General features: G+C 38.7%; 1 protein-coding gene across 2 annotated transcripts in view; it reads left to right on the plus strand.

The window, feature by feature from the left end:
• The first annotated feature begins 405 nt into the window (after window positions 1-405).
• Window positions 406-17,564, plus strand: part of XRN2 (5'-3' exoribonuclease 2) — a 75,882-nt gene continuing 58,723 nt past the window's right edge. The window contains exons 1-3 of one of the 2 annotated variants that reach the window (XM_045529083.1): window positions 406-594; window positions 15,797-15,924; window positions 16,008-16,119. In XM_045529083.1, the coding sequence (XP_045385039.1) occupies window positions 520-594; window positions 15,797-15,924; window positions 16,008-16,119 (315 nt within the window). In that variant the 5' untranslated portion in view covers window positions 406-519. Of the gene's footprint in view, window positions 595-917; window positions 954-15,796; window positions 15,925-16,007; window positions 16,120-17,564 lie in introns of those variants that run through there. The other variant, XM_045529084.1, reaches the window with a different exon arrangement.

Below are 17,564 nucleotides of genomic sequence, written 5' to 3' on the forward strand. Positions count from 1 at the left end.
AGTTTGGATGCTTTGATTCTCTCTAGAGAAACAGGCGAGAAAGGAAGGTAAAATAAGACATAAAACATGGTCTCCCTATAATCAGAGGTGACTAAATGGGCAAGGAAGACCTCCCTCGGGGCCTGCAGAGCGCGGGGATTCCGCGCCAGGGGAGCTTCAGGACTGGGGAAGCGAGTAACCGGGGGACTACAGCGAAGGCGTCGCCCGGAAGCCCGCGGCTCAGACGCGCTCGGTCTCGCGCTCCAGCACTGGGACCACAGAAAGAAAGCCAAAGCTTTTACTGCTCTTCCAGCGACCCAGAGCAGCCTCCCGCTACCAAACCGGCCAGGCCCTGCCCAGCTGCTGCTTTACTTAGCCGCGCCTCCTTCCCAGCTTCCCCGGCGGCGGCGCCGTGACATCACTTCCGGTCTCCGGCGCGCACGTGGGAGGAAGTGCCGGTACTCGCGGCCGCCGCTCCTACCTGTCTCTTTGGTTACGCTCTTCCGCTGGCCGGCCACCGCCTCCGGCTGTGCTGCAGCTATGGGAGTCCCGGCGTTTTTCCGCTGGCTCAGTCGCAAGTACCCGTCCATCATTGTCAACTGCGTGGAAGAGAAGGTGAGGAGGCGCCAGGCAGCCGCCACGCTGGGGCTTGGGAACCCACCGCGTCTAGGCCGCGGCCCTCGGGGCCAGCCGCCTGCCCCCGGGGAGCCTTGCGGGAGCCCGCGCCTCTCTGCCAGTCCCGCGGACAGCCGCACCCCAACACGCGGCTGGAGGCCGACACTCGGATTCCGGGCCCTGGGGAGCGTTTTCGCCGAGGGGAGGATTGAGCAGGGTCCAAATTCGCGGAAGGGCTGCTCCGCTCTGCCCGCTTTTTCCCGGGACCGGAAGGCCCCGCCCACGGCTTTGTTTCCTCCCGAGACCGCGCATTTTGTGTCTCAGTAGAGTCTCCTAGAATGTTGAGCCATACCTGTTTGGTCAACTGAGTTAACTGATTAGGGATGTGCGGGTGCTGATTTCAGCCTTTAACAGCCTTGTGAAATAATCCCGGTGGCGAGCTTTTTGTTTACCATCCGTGCTAAAAGGTTTTCCCCTAGCGTGCGAGTCCATTTGTTGCGCTTGTTAGATCTTATTCTGAGAGCAACACGTTAGAAGGTTCTAAGACGAGGAGGAAGTCTGATAAGTTCTCCCTTCTCTATGTGCCCCGACAGCTGGACAGCATGCTTGTTGAAATTTTCAAGATTATCGGATGCACTGTTCACAGTGCACTTTTTGTTGTTACTTAACATATAGGTAGACTTTTGACCGTTCTTGAGTTATGTGTTTTTATCGTTTCTGTGCTTCCGCCCCAGTTCGATTTTGCACTCTTTTTGCAATTTATGTACGGGGAAGGTTCAGGGGCACATCATGCATCCCTCACTCCTTGGTTTTCGAAGGTAGTACTCGCCTGTCACGGTGAATTTCTTTCTTTTACGTAGATTGGTAAGATCTTGACTTTTTAACTTTTCTTGGCTTCTATCCAGTGAGAAACCAAGAGCATTGTTTTGGTGACGTTCTCAGTATTTCGTGTGTTTTTCTCAAAGGGAAACTGCTAAACGGAATATTTCTTTCCTTTGTAGAACTTTTCTCTAATTTTATTGAACTTGCTCATGGATTAAGCAAATAAAAAGCAACGGTTCTTGCTTCACCCCTTCCTATCTCATTTCTCCTTTCCAGAGACATACACTTTTAACTGTTTTGGTTCTGTCTCTAAATAATCATGCTTATACTTAAATAGTCAGTTTTAGATCCATTGAATTCTAGCAGTGATAGGATTTAGTCACTTAGCTGCCCCTCCCATATTCCTAATAGAGTAAATCACTATATTCCTCTATTGGTAAACTTTAGAACTGTAAGTACTATGCCTTTATTTTTTATTCCATCGCCTGTGTAAAGTATTCCTTGACCTGTTACTTTCTAAGGTTAGTATTAGTTTTTCTACCCCTACTGGCCTTCACCTCAGATTTGACAGCTGTGCTTCTACATTGTGGGCATCCAAAATTAAATTATCAGGGCTTTGATTATTCAGATTTGTTTTAAAAGCTGAAAAATTACATAGGATTTTTGATTATTGTCACTGTCCAGATTCAATTTATGTACAGTGATTCAGTTTCTTGGGCTGTTTTTGTCTTTTTCCTGTCTTTTTTCCACTTTGTACTTTTCTCCACCCAAGCACTATTTTATCATTCTGTCAAATCCTCTTTCTTCTCAGAGACTCCTTCTTGGGGTCTTCTTTATTTTTGTTGCAGTTACACCTAGTTACTCTTTAGGCTTGTTGGAAAACTGCATCCTGAGGCTTTTTAAAAAATCTTCAGTGAGAGATATGTTTCCTGGATCATCATCTTTCTTGCCTTAAATCCTTCTTTGATTTTTATTCTCAGTTGAATTCTTAAGAAATACTTTTTGGAATGTGAGTTTTCTGAGTCATTATAGGCCCCAAAATATCCCCATTCTGCCTTTATATACGTGAATGATCATTAGGCATAGAATTTGAGTTTGAAAATTAGTTTTCCTCAAAACTTTGAAAGCATTGATCTTTTGTATTCTGTCATCTGGTATTGCTGATCACAGTTCAATCTTAACGTGAATTATTTATTTAACCAGCACTCATGAAGCGCTTACTGTGAACCAAGCACTGTTTTAAGCATTTTGCAGATACTATCTTGTTAGATACTTGAAACAACCACATGACTACTACTGCTACTACGTATTATTGTTATTACTACTACAGATGAGAAAACTGAAACACAGAAGGGTTGAGTAACATACTTAATAAGGTCACTCAGCTAACAAATGCCTTAACCAATGTGGAAACCGGGAAGGCCATGCTCTTAATTTTTATGCTCTTCTACTGCTTTCATTCATTTATGTTGATCAGTTTTTCTTTCTGAATTTTTAAAAATCTTTATCTTTGATAGTGTAAACTTCCATAGTTACCTATCCAGGTATAGATTTTATTTGAAATTTAAAAACATTTTGATCAGAACTTGATTGACTCTGTGAGTCTGAGTCTTATGTTCTTCAGTTTTAGGGAATGCTCTTTATTTCTTGGCCTTTTTCTCTTTTCAAACTGTGGTTACTGGTCCTCCTAGACTGATTTATTTTTATTTTCTCTTTTCCCTCTTATTCCTGAGTGTTCTTTTCCCCTCCCCTAACCGTTCTTCCTTTTGCAGATTTATTGAGGAATAATTGACATAGAATAGACTGCACATATTTAAAATGTACAGTTTAATACGATGTATACATCAATGAAACCATCACCACTACCACAACAATAACATCACCTCCACCTCTAAAACATTTCTTCTGTCCCTTTGTAAAATCTACCATCCTTACCTGCCACCCATCTTTGCCAACCACTGATTTGCTTTCTAATCCTATAGATACATTTTCATTTTGTACAGTTTTATGTAAATGAAATTATATAATACATATTCATTTTTTTACCTGGCTCAGTTACTTTTATTCACTGTAATTATTTTGAAATTCGTCCTGGTTGTTACGTGTATCAATAGTTCATTTGTTTTTATTTTTGGATAGTATTCTCTGTTGTGGATATACTACATTTTGTTTATTCATTCACTTAATTGATGAACATTTGGATTGTTTCTAGTTTTTTTGGCAGGTACAGAAAGCCTATGAACATCTGTGAAAAGTCTTAGTGTATATATATGCTTTCATTTCTTTAGGGAAAAAGACCCAGGAAATGGTTAAATTGTATGGTAGGTGTGTGATTATTTAAAAAGAAAAACCTACCAGACTGTTTTCCAAATTAGTTACACTATTTTACATTGGCACCAGCAGTGTATGAGAGTTACATTTGCTCTCCTTCCTTACCAACATACTGTATGGTTAGTCTTTTTAGTTTTAGATATTCAAATGTAGGGTTACCTTATTGTGGTTTTAACTTGTGCACTTGATGACAAATGATGTTGAGCGACTTTTCAGGTTCTTATTTGGTATCTGTATATATCATCTTGGGTAAGGTGTCTTTTCAGCTCTTTTGCCCATTTTTTACTTTGCGTTGTTTGTCTAATTAAAATACAGAGTTTATTGCATATTCTAGGTAGAAGTCCTTAGTTTGATATATCTTTTGCAAATATTTTTTTTAAATCTGTGGCTGGTCTTTTTACTTCTTAATGTTGTCTTGAAGAGCAAACATTTTGAATTTTTAATGAAGTCTGATTTATTGATTTTTTTTCTTTCACATTTCTGTTTTTTGCGTTGTGTTTAAGAAATCTTTGCCAAAGCCAAGCTCACTGGGCTCTTCTGTGTTTTCTTAGAGAAGTTTTATAGTTTTAGTTCATCTTATGGTTTGTTTTTGGTCTTTTAATATGGTGAATTACATTGGTTTTTAAATGCTAAACCCACTTTACGTTCCTTGGATAAACTCCACGTGGTCATGTTTTATTATTTTTATGTACTGTTGAATTCAGTTTGCTAAAGTTTTCTTGAGGATTTTTATATTTGTGTTCCTGGAAGATATTTGTAGCATCCTTGTAATGTCTTTGTCTAGTTTGGATGTTAGAATAATGTTGGCCTCAGATTGAGTTGCATACCTTGTTTGGTTTTCTTGAAGAGTTTGTATAGGATTGTTATTGTTTCTATTTTAAATATTCAGTAGAATATTACCAATGAAGCCATCTGGACCTGGAGTTTTGTGGGGAAGATTTTAAGCTATAAATTCAATTTCTTTTCTTTTTTTTTTTTTTTGAGACAGAGTCTTGCTCTGTTGCCCGGGCTAGAGTGAGTGCCGTGGCGTCAGCCTGGCTCACAGCAACCTCACACTTCTGGGCTTAAGCGATCCTACTGCCTCAGCCTCCTGAGTAGCTGGGACTACCAGGCATGCGCCACCATGCCCGGCTAATTTTTTCTATATATATTTTTTTAGTCGGCCAGATCATTTCTTTCTATTTTTAGTAGAGACGGGGGTCTCGCTCTTGCTCAGGCTGGTCTCGAGCTCCTGACCTCAAGCAATCCACCCGCCTCGGCCTCCCAGAGTGCTAGGATTACAGGCGTGAGCCACCACGCCCGGCCCTATAACTTCAATTTCTTTAGATACAGAACTACTTAGGTACTTCTCCTTGTCTCCTCTTCCCCCTTCCCCTTCCCCTTCCCCTTCTCCTCCCCTCCGCTCTGTTTCTCCTCCCCTCCCCTCTACTTCTCTTCTTTTCTTTCTTTTTCTGTCTTACCCAGGCTGAAGTGCATTGGCTTGATCACAGCTCAGACTCCGGGCCCAGGCAATCTCCCTGCCTTGGCCTCTTAAGTAGCTGGGACTACAGGTGTGCACCACTGTGCCCAGCTAATTTTTCTATTTTTTTTTGTAGAGATGGGATCTCACTCTTGCTCAGGCTGGCTTGAACTCCTAGCCTCAAGGGATCCTTCCACCTCTGCCTCCCAAAGTGCTGGGGTTGTAGGCATGAGCCACTGTGCCTGGCTCCCCTGTTTCTTTTTGGATGAGCTTTTGTAGTTTTATCTTTTACAGATTTGTCCATTTAATCTAAGTCAAACTTGTTGACATAAAGTTGTTCATAGTGTTTTCTTATTAACTCTTTAATATTGTTAGAATCTATAGTGATGTCACCTCTGTCATTCCTGATGCTTGTAATTTTGTTATCTCTCTTTTGTTCCATTATCAGTCTGGCTAGACTGTTCTCAGATAACTAGTTTTTTGTTTCCTTAATTTTCTCTATTTTCCTTTTTTCTAGTTCTTTGATTTCTGCTCTTTTTTTATTATTTCTTTGTTATGCTCACTTTGAACTTAGCTTGCTTTTCTTTGCCTTGTTAAGGTAGAAGCTAAGACCATTGATTTGAGACATTTCTTCTCTGATATAGGTGTTGAGTGCTGTAAATTGCCTTCTAGATATTATTTAAGCAACATGCCACAAGTACTGACATGTTGTATTTTCTTTCAGTTACAAATATATTCTGAATTGGTTATTTAGAAGAGTGTTATTTAATTTTCAAATATTTGGAGGATTGTCCAGATATTTTTTCTGTTACTGATTTCTAATTAATTCCCTTTTCAGAGAGTATACTTTGCATAATTTGAATCCTTGTAAAGTTTATCAGCTTTTATGGTTCAGAATATGCTCTCCGTAAATGTTTCATGTAGACTTGAAAAGGATGTATGTTCTGCTGTTGTTGAGTGTTCTGTAAATGTTATTAATGCTGATTGATAGGATATAGAAGACTTGAACAATACTTACTGACTTTTTTTTTCTGTCTCATATCAGTTACAGATACGGGTGTTGAAATCTCTGACTATCATTTTTGGATTTGTCAGTTTCTCCTCTCAGTTCTGTTGGGTTTTGCTTCTTACATTTTGAAGCTCTTTCATTAGGTAGATAAATGCTTAGAATTATTCTATCTTTTTGATGAATATATTTCTTTATCATTACGAAAAGACCTTTATCCCTGGTAATATTCTTTGCTCTGAAAATCTGCTCTATTTAATATTAAGATAGCCAGTTCTTTTGGCTAATGTAGTATGGTATATCTTTTTATGTTTTTTTACTTTTAGTCTATTTGCATCTTTATATTTAAAGTGGATTTTCTGTAGGCAGTTGGTTCTTGCTTTTTTATACAGTTTGACAATGTCTGCCCCCCTTTTTTATTGGGGTAAAATATGCCTAACATAAACTTTACCATTTTAAGTGTTTTTAAGTGTACAATCCAGTGGAACTAAGTACATTCATAATATTGTATAACCATCATCACTATCCATTTCCAGAGCTTCTTTATCATCTGGAACAAAAACTCTGCCCATTAAACACTAACTTTCTGTCCCTCCTCCTGTCTTTATGAATTTGCCTTTTTTAGGTACCTCGTATAAGTGGAATCATTTAATTGTCCTTTCGTGTCTGACTTGATTTACTTAGCATATTTTTAGATGTTATTCCATATGTCAGAATTTCATTCCTTTTTAAGGCTGAATAATATTCTACTATATGTATAATATATGTTACATTTTGTTTGGATACTTTTGCCTATTGTGAATAATGCTGCTAGGAATATTGTTGTACAAGTATCTCTTTTAGTCCCTGCTTTCAATTCTTTGGGGTATGTACCTACAAGTGGAATCAGTGGATCATGCGGTAATTCTATGTTTAGCTTTTTGAGGAACCACCAAACTGTTTTCCCAGTCTGCTTGGTAATTGGGCCAGTTAGAACATTTATATTTAAAATGATTATTGATACGGCTAGGTTTAAATCTATCATGTTATTTCTTTTCAGTCTCATCTGTTCTTTATTTATAGTTTCCCACTGCCTTTTGGATTGAGTACTTTTTTATGACTTCATTTTATTTCTTTTGTTGGCTTATTAACTACTCTTTATTGATGCAGCCATCAACTTTTTCATGTCCTTTAACTGCTTGGCTTATACAGTCCCTCCATTTATCAGCCTTCTGACCTTGGAAAGTGACTTAAATGCCTAAACTCTGGAGAGCTGGAGCTTCTTGCACTTGTTAAAGTAAAAGCTCTAGATAAATTAAATTTAACAGAGTTTAATTGAGCAAACAATTCAGCAATTGGGAAGTCCTCAGAACTAGAAGAGGTCCAGAGAGCTCTGCTCTGCAAAGTGGGCAAGCACCTTTGTGGACAGGAAACAGAAGTGAGGTAAAGAAACATCTCAACTGGTTAAGTTTGGTCGTTCACCTTATGTGAACATAGCCTGATCAAGTTGGCCGGCGGCAGCCTGCGATTGACTGAAGCTTGGGTGCTGTGATTGGCTGAGACTCAGCTATTTGTTATAAAAGTATACTCCTCTAGGTTAGGCTTTCTGTTAGTTTATGTATTAAATTAGGTTGCAGTTGGTTAAGTAAGGTCTCAGTAGAAGGGGCATCATCAGGCCAATTTGGTTTAATTTAACATGCCACACTGGACTTCCCCCTGCAGTCCTCACCTTCTGGTCATCTCTATATGAGTGCTGAAACCAGAAGATTTGACCTCAGCTGGGAATGTGTGTGTTGGGCAATACAAATTTTTTGCTGCCCTGCACGTCTGCGAATGACTGTGAAAGTACTGCACATATTAATTTGGAGGTTGAAAATACATTGTATAGTAGTTAAGTAGGTGAGGTCACAAATACAGGATTCATGAGTAATGATCAGCTATATGTGTACCTCATAGGGTAGTTCTTTGGATTACACGTATTAATGCAAGTTAAATTCCTGGAACAGAAGCACTTGATAAATGGCAACTATTATGAAAATCTGATTTCAGAATTTTACTTGATAAATTAATTATAAGTATATATGTCTGAATAAAAATGGAGATGTTTTTGTGTCTAACTCTTGGTAACACTGTATAGTATAGAGTTGTGCTCTTGCTATTTTCATGTAAAGAATTTAGGTTTCCTACACTGCTGCTTTTCTCATTTCCTTCTATTCTATTTCATTAAGTACTTCTTTTGTGACAGGCATTGCTCTAAGGGTAGAGAGAATAATAATGAACAAGGGGGACATTGGTCCTTGACCCTGCATTCTGTTTTCTCCAGTCTGATTTTTTTTGGGGGGGGGGGAGCTGGTTCCTACAATCTTTAAACAGCTTTACTGAGATATGATTTACACAACATACAATTTACCCTTTAGAGTAGCGGTCCCCAACCTTTTTGGCACTGGGGACCAGTTTCGTGGAAGACAATTTTTCCATGGGCGGGGCAATTCATTGGTTTTTATTACATTCATTGATGTGTGCAACTATCACCACAGTGAATTTTAGACCATTTTCTTCACCTTGGAAAGAAACCTGTACGAACTGCTGTCCCCTCTTCTCCCAGTGCTAAGCAACCATTAATTTATTTCTGTCTGTATAGATTTTCCTACTCTGGATTTTGCTATGAAAAGAATCATATTGTATGTTTCTGGCTGGCTTCTTTCACTTAGCATTGTACTTTCAAGGTTCATCATGTTGTAGCATGTGTCAGTACTTCATATTTTTTTATGACCAAATGTATCATTGTGTGGGTATAGCACATTTTGTTTATCCATTTGTCTGTTGGTGAACATTTGCGTTTTTATCTTCTGGTTATTAAGAATAATACTGTTTTAAAAAGTCATGTACAAGTTTCTGTGTGGACATGTTTTGATTTCTTTTGGGTATATACCTAGAAGTGGAATTGCTAGGTCATATGGTAACTCTGTGTTTAAGCATTTAAGTAACTGCCAGACTCTTTTCCAAAGTGGCTGCACTGTTTTATAATACCACCAGCAGTGTATAAAGGCTTCAATTTTTCCATATTCTTACAGTGAAGCAGGTTTGTTGTGTACTGGTTACCAACTTGTCTGAGTCTGGTAAGACAGAACACCTATATACAATAAATTATATGAAGAGGGTTTATTATTTACAGATAGGCATTGAGGAACAACAGAAGCCTAGGATTTATTGTGAGTCAGTTTCCCAAGGCTCGGGAAAGATGCCTGGGGCAGGTGGAGTCTCAGTTGCAAGTACCACTTGCCATTGCAGCTGAGGGACCCCAAAGGAGCCCAGGGGAGGCAGTGTGATTCACTGGGCTAAAGCTTTGGAGGACATGGTGCTTTCAGGGGAGAGAGAAAAACAAAGCCCAGGCTATTCCAACAAGTTCTTCCCTAACTCCAGATGTTATTGATACATTCCCTGGGAGAGACGAGAACAAGGCCTGGGCACTTTAAGACAGTTCTTTTCTATTTCAGGATATTGCGTTCCATCACATTCTACAGTTATTCTTGAGTACTACAAGAAGGGATGGAGAACTGAGTTGGTCTGAGACTACCCAGAGAATTGTCCTGCACTTGTTCACACTTGTTACTGTCTTTTTGGCTTTAGCCATCCTGCTGGGTGTGTGGAGTGGTATCTTATGTGGGTTTGATTTGCATTTTCCCAATAACTAATGATATTGAACATCTTTTCATGTGCTTATTGGCCACTTGTGTTTCTTTTTTAGAGAAATGTCTATTTAGATTTTTTTACTTTTTAAATTGGGTTTTTTTTATTATTGAATTATAAGAGTTTTTAAAATATATTCTGAATATAAAACCTTTTTTAAATATATGGTTTGTATACATTTTGTCCCATTCTGTGAGTTATCTTTCCACTTTTTTGATGGTGTCTTTTGACAAATAAAAGTTTTAAATTTTATTTTATTTTAGAGACAGGGTCTCGGTCTGTCACCCAGGCTGGAGTGCAGTGGTCTGATTGTAGCTCACTGTAGCCTCAAACTCCTAGGCTCAAGTGATCCTCTCTTGCCTCAGTCCCCCGAATAGGGAGGACTACAGGTATGTGCCACCATGCCTGGCTACTTTTTTGTTTTTTGAGAGAGTCTTGCCATGTTGCCCAGGCTGGTCTTGAAGTCCTGGCCTCAGGTGATTCTCCTGCCTTGGCCTTCCAAAGTGCTGGGATTACAGGCATAAGCCACTGTGCCCAGCCTTGTAGTGAATGTATTTTATTACTTTTGAACTCTAATACTTCCATTTTGTTCTTTTTTTTAATGATTTTTTATCTCTGTTGATATTTCGTATTTGATATGAATTGTCATCATATCTTCCTTTACTACTTTAATCATACTTTAATTCTGTGAGCATATTTATAGTGACTATTTTAAAATCTTTCTGTTAAATCCAACATCTGGTCACTCTCACAGGCAGTTTCTCTTGCCAGCTTTTCCTAGTATATGAGTCATACTTTCTTGGTTTGTTTTTGTTTTGTATTGTTTTTTTCGTGCCTGGCAATTTTTTGTTGCAAACAGGACATTTTAGGTAACGTAGCAACTCTGGCTACTGGTCCTCCTCCCCACCCTCCAGGCCCTTCCAGGGCTTCTTATTGTTATATGATTGTTTATTTGTTTGTTGACTGGCTAGATTACTTTAATGAAGGGTATTTCTTCCCTATTGTATTATACCTCTGATGGTTTTCCTTGGGGGAGATGCAGTTTGGGGCATGCCCACAGCCACCCTGGAATGACAGTGGTACAAGTAGGGCTCTCGCCCACTTTTTTCCTGATCACACCCAGCAGTAAAACTCCACCAGTTGGTCCCATTGTTTTATTATTTTCACGAATGCCCTGGTGCATAAATTCTTCTACAGACTAGTCCAGTGGAATTATGGCTGCTTCCATTATTAGTTCTGAGGTTAGTGTTTGGTATTTGTGACAACCCCTGGAAGGGCTTCTCCCAGCTGTCTTATTCCCCAGTTCTCTCCTGCAAACTGTAATAACCGGCCTGTAGTCTAGGCTGCATCTTCGTTAGATCCAGGAGTCTCCTCCCAATTGCTTTTCACCACGGCTTTCACCGTTCTTGAGAGTGCCTTTAGATTTAAAACTAAACTGTGTACTTTTGTTTTTCCTTTCTTTTTTTGAACAACTCAAGACATGTAATGCTATGCACTTCTGCAAAATAAGTTAGTTCCAAAATTCTCATAGGCTTTCTTGATTAGGTTGCTGTTTGCTCTTAGGACCATTTTCAAGGGCTTGAAATGTTTTTGTTTTTAAAATAATTTTCACTGGTTTCACTGGGGAGCAGATAAGTGAAGCTTCTCACATTGTCATGTTGGAATCAGATCTCTCTGAAATGATTTTATGTCTTGGAGAGCGGGGATCAGTTTCACACATCTTGCATATTTTGTATCCTCCATAATACTTGCTGTAGTTCTCAGCACAAATCGCTTTGAATCTAGTGAAATTGAAATGAATCAGTCTAATATACTGATTAAGATACTAGCTCAGAGGTCATAATTTAAATCCTAGTTCCTGAACCTGTCAGTGGTGTGACTTTGGAAAAGCCACTTTAACCCCTGTAAGCATTTGTGTTCTCCATTGTAAAGTGGAATACTCCAGACCTCACAAGGTTGTTGTGAGGACAGAATGGAATAATCCATGAGTGAAAGTCCTTAGAACAGTGCTTGTCTCATTTAAGTGTTCCATAAATGTTAGAGATAATTATTAGTCCTTGTTCACTAAGACTGTATAAAAATGAAGATCTAACACACATATTACTTGAAAAAAAATCTAATCACCCACAAGTGTTCAAATGTCCTATTTGACAACTACATCAAAACTTACAGCTTGAATTTTTAAGACAAAATACTGTAATTTGAAGTTTTCATTAGCCTTTTGGCTATTTCTCCCCAAAATATTACTCACATTTTGTATTTTTGTAGTTCGAAGCTGCTTTAAGGGAAATCTAAAACTGAGTTGTATAGTTTGCTGTCTGACTTCCATCAGTGGGATGGATACTCTTACTACTCTGGAAGCTCAGACATGATTCATGATTTTTCTAATGTTGCTGTTAAATCCTGTGTAGGTTTAAACAAAAATGTGCCTACCTAGCTATTACTGACAGTAGTGGTTTCTGCTGACAGTAGTGGTTGATTGGAACAGTGGGTTGGCATGAAATTCATTTTAGGGATTTACTTCAAAACCTGTATAATGTGTTTTTACACAGACATCACTCTATATATTTGTAATATCTTTACTTCTTTAAATACCTTCTTTATCTTAATTAGCATTTTCATCCACAAATAGCATAATATCCCAACTGTGTATTTGGGATACGTGTATCTCCTGCTCTTACCATGAAGTAAATAGAGAAGGAGAGGGCTTCCTGCTAGGCAGAGCTACATGACTGCCAGCCTTCTGGTAGGGGTGCTTCCTTGTCCCTTGGGGAATTGCTAGTCAGCCAGGGTACTGCACTACCCTTTTAACAACCAAGCTCTTGTGTTCTCTGGGGATGCCTGTCTCAAGTTGCCTGGCCCACATGAGACCTGATGGGGTGAGGGAAGAGGAGCGGGCAAAGGTTGATTCACCTCACTATTTCTGCGAGTGATGCTGATGGATCATCCAGAAGCTGTCCCTTGAGCTCTCTCTCTGGGTCGGGAGCCCTCTTGTGTTCACCCACCTTTGGCAGCATATCTCCTCTCACATGTTGTAGGTGCTGCACTCCATCTTCAGTCAGAGATATTGGTTCTATATATTTCAGGCATCCTTCATGATTTCTCAGCCACAGAAGGTTCTGTTTCTGGTTTTCTATCATAGCAATGCAATTGGTTTGTTTGTTTAGTCTTTTAAATGGTCTTGGGGTAGAAAGGGAAGAGTGCGGTGTGTGCTCAGTCTGTCATCTGGGGAATCCAAATGATAATGAAGAGTTATTATTTGAAATAAATTGATTTTAGAGTTCAGAGTGGTTCTCCTTTTAGCTGCCCTTTGATTAAGGATCTCTCTTTCACCCAACAGGAGACACATTGGTATTGTATTTGACAAGGCTGTTGAGGAGTAAGTTCCTTTTTGAGCATCAAAATCTTCTCTTAAAGAAAGGAATTCTAAATTTATATAGAAAATGTGTTGAACACACCTACAGTACTCTTGAGGGGAAAATATGTTCAATTTTTTTTTTATTGAGAATGCCTGGGGCTCTTTTTCTCAAAATTAGGACCCACCTATGCTACCTTCCCCATAGTATATTTTTTTCCTAGGTAGTCAAAATAGAAATGCTACACCCAGTATGAAGAGCTGCAATGTGTCTACTTCTGTGGTAAGCACTAGAACACATAGCTGCTTTCCCTCTACAAAGGCACATATGAGTTGTTGCAGCTGAGATCATATGACCAACAAACCTGAAATATTTACTGTCTGCCTTCTTCAGGGGCAAAAAGAATGAGTATTGATTTTCCTGAGTGTGATGGCTGCATGGTACAGAAAGATGTGGACTTTGGGGTGTGGAGGTTAGATGGAGATGCCTTCATAGAGTTTGTTTTTGTTTGGTGGTTATTAAGTTATCTTCTTCCGTAGACTTTCCCCCTGCCAAGAATTGACTTCCTGCTTTCCTTACCACTTACCTCACCACACACTGCTTCTAGTCAAACCTGTCTTTGTTGATTCCCAGCATGTATGTACACAACACTGTCTAGTAATGTCTTCTCTGTTTCGTCTTAAATCCTTTTGGTATCCTTTCCCTCCACTTATAAATACAAATTGAAGCCCAGTCTCATTCCCTTCCTTCCTTTTCAAAGATAACCACTATCCTGAAATTGTTGTTTATCATTCCCTTGCTTTCCACTATGCCATCATTGTGTATGTATGTATCCCTGAACAGTAGCTAATGTTTTTATATCTATTTCATAACTTTCTACAAGTGGTATGCCATGTGTGTTCTTCTGCAGCTTGCATTTTTCGCTCAGGAGTGTATTTGTGAACATCCAGCTCTAGTTCTTTGAGTCTCACTTGTGCCTGGCATTCCGGTAAATGGACATACCATAGTTTATTAATCCATTCTCTTCTTGGTTGGCTTTTTACTCCCCAATCAGGTTGGTCTTTGATTTTTATTTCTTTTTTTTAACAGCTTTATTGAGATATAATTTATATATCATGAAATTTATCTGCTTCAAATGTATAATTCACTGGTTTTTACTATATTTACAGAGTCATACAACCAACACCATTATCTAATTTTAGAATATTTTATCACTCTCAAAAGCAATTGGCAGTCACTTCTATCTCCTTCGTCCTTTTCCTACCCTCAGCTTGAAGCAACCATTTATCTATTTTCTGTCTATAGTTTTGTCTCTTTTATTTCATATAAATGGGATTGTACAGTGTGTGGTCTTTTTGCAACTGGCTTCTTTTACTTAGCGTAATGTTTTTGGGCTACATAATGTAGCATGTATTAATATATGATGGGCTTTTAAATTGTTTACAGTTTTTACTGTTGCAAGTGATACTTTGTATATATCTGGGGAACTTATATTTTAAGTGACTTTTGCTATTAATAACTGTAAAAATTGGATCTCACATTCTTAATCTTTTGCTGAAGCTCTGAAAGAAAAAAGCAAAGGTAATATCATTTATAAAAATATAATTGAGTACGTCTGGGAGTGAATAAGCCCTTACCTTTTGAAGACCTCACAGGGTAGCTGGGTTAGGATGGTAAATTAATTATAAAAGTATGGAAATGCTATAAATGAATAAGCTAAATTCTAAGGAATGCAGCAGGAGCAGTTAATTTCTTGGGAGATGTTTACAAAGTGTTATAAAGAGAGTGACATTTGATCAGAGTCCAGACCCTGGAAAACCAGTAAGATTTCAGGAATCTTACTGAGTGTTGGCAGAGAGGAAGAAGGGATTCTGAAAGAAGCAGCATTATGCAAAGGCATTGAGAGATGAAAGAGCATTTTCCAGGAACTTAGGAGAGATTGAGCGGGCGTCAGCAGTATTGGGCTTCAGCAGTATTGTGGCAGGACAGGAGACTAGTGAGAGGCCAGGTTCACTGGTCACTACTTGCTGTAGGAATCATTGCAAAAATTAGGCAAGATTAAGATGCAGACACATATGTGTTTTAGAAAGGGAACTCTGACAGTGTAGAGTGGGGTTCGGAGACCAGGGAGTTTCTCTACAAAGGTTGTGATCTTTTAGGTGAGAGATAACCTCATATTGTTCATGGTAGTGACAGTGAATGGAGATGAAATGGAGAGGCATTTTTTTAGGTTGCATTGGCAGGACTTACTGATGTGTGTGAGGAGAGAAATGAATTCTAAGATGAATCCCATGATTTCTCACTGGGACAATTGGATGATATGGGAATTTGACAAAACATTGCCCACCTTGTCAAATTAACTTGTGATAGAAGCCATCCACTTTGTAAAGATGAAATATCTGCTTCAGTTTGCTTTATGGAATAAAATATCTTATAATTTAAACGTTACTTGAAGTGTTTTATTTCCAGTTCAGTATTGAAACACAGGTTCATACTGAGCCTAGGAACTGTCATTTTTAGACCTGAACAGTCAAACTATTAATTATCACTTCTTCATAGCCAAAGGAATGCAATGGTGTAAAGATTCCAGTTGATGCCAGTAAACCTAATCCCAATGATGTGGAGTTTGATAATCTATATTTGGATATGAATGGAATCATCCATCCCTGTACTCATCCCGAAGACAAGTACGTGATCTATTTTTGTCACTGATATCACAAATCACAGAGGAAATACTATATTATATCACATTGTTTGCTTGTCATTATAGACCAGCACCAAAAAATGAAGATGAAATGATGGTTGCAATTTTTGAGTACATTGACAGACTTTTCAGTATTGTAAGACCGAGACGACTTCTCTACATGGCAATAGATGGAGTGGTAAGTGCTAAAGTAGTTCGCTTAGAAGCTTCCATTTTGGCTTTTGCTGTGTTCCCAGTGTCTAGTTGACAGTGGTGAATTTAAGAATGAAAACCTCATACTTCATTCATTTATTCAAATGTTATTTAGAGTCTGTTTGGTGCCAGGTACTGTGAAATGCTGGAGATATTGGTGACTGCCCTCACTTTTGAAGGGCTTACCATCAAAGGGAGGGAGATACAGATAAATGAGTGAGTTCAGTTACTTATAGGCTTTATAGGCACTAGATAACACATGCAAAGTGTTGAGGGATGAAGTCAGTGCTACTAAGGGAGTTGGGAGATAGGAGGTGACTTTTTGTCATATTTAATGATGAAGAATAATTGAAGATTGATGGGTGGTGGTGGGGGATGCATGCCCTAAATTTCTTTAGCCATATTCAAGTAGATTCTCTTTCTTTTAGGTTTAGTACATCCCAGTGGCTAATGGAATGATTTTGAAAATCCAGAGAACTTTGAATCCAAGATTAACTTTTCTGTGAGGTTCTTTTTACTCAATGAAAAATCTCAGCTACCTGATAACTTGCTAAATTGCAGTTAGACTGGAATAAAGAATAAAGAGAACAGGAATATGTCTTGTTTAGAGCATATGCTAATTTACATTCAGCGAAATTTTAATTTTACTCCAGTGTGCCCTTACTGCTAGATCAAATATAAAATATGTGCATGTTTGTATGTGTATGTATATGTGCATGTGTATGCACACATTTTTATGTGTAAATGTAGATCATAGAACTTGGTGCTTGGGAGGGCTATATTAGATGGTCTCATTTTACAGGAAAGGGAGCTGTTTAAAGAGAATATAAGATAATTTATATTTACATATACACAGGATATTTCACAGTTTCCTCCAACTGCAAAATTCAGTTTAGTAACTTCCAAAATCTCACAGACCACTTCACTTTATTCACGCTTATCCAGGGGTTTAAATTGCATTTGGTTAGGATGAATTTAAAAGTACTTTTGGTTAAAACATTGCTCCTTTTCTAACTGCTGTGCCTTATTGAAAAGACAGAGTGATAATTATGCACCTTATTGTGGGAAACACAAAATAGAAGTGCATTGAGGTCCTGCAGGTCAAGAATAAATAGTTTTTCTGTTGCTCTCATGGGACATCATGAATCCCATTTGGAGACCATCCTTCCTTTTATGTGTAGACATAAGGAAGGTCTTCCTAATCCTGGTTCTATGGTAACCACTCATCAAATGCTTACTGGATCTTTAAGTAAAGTGAGCATTTTGGGGGCAGGGGGAGGCTACTTTGAAACACCCTAAGCCAGGGGAACTGGCATTAGGCTGTGGGCCTTGCAGTATGAAGTGCTTCGTAGGATTTTTGTCCATTTGACATGCCACTCACTGACCTGATTGAACTTAGCTGTTAGGTTCTTGGTCCATATCTAAGTTCTC

The sequence above is a fragment of the Lemur catta genome, chromosome 17 (genome assembly GCF_020740605.2).
Source record: "Lemur catta isolate mLemCat1 chromosome 17, mLemCat1.pri, whole genome shotgun sequence".
Taxonomy (NCBI): domain Eukaryota; kingdom Metazoa; phylum Chordata; class Mammalia; order Primates; family Lemuridae; genus Lemur; species Lemur catta.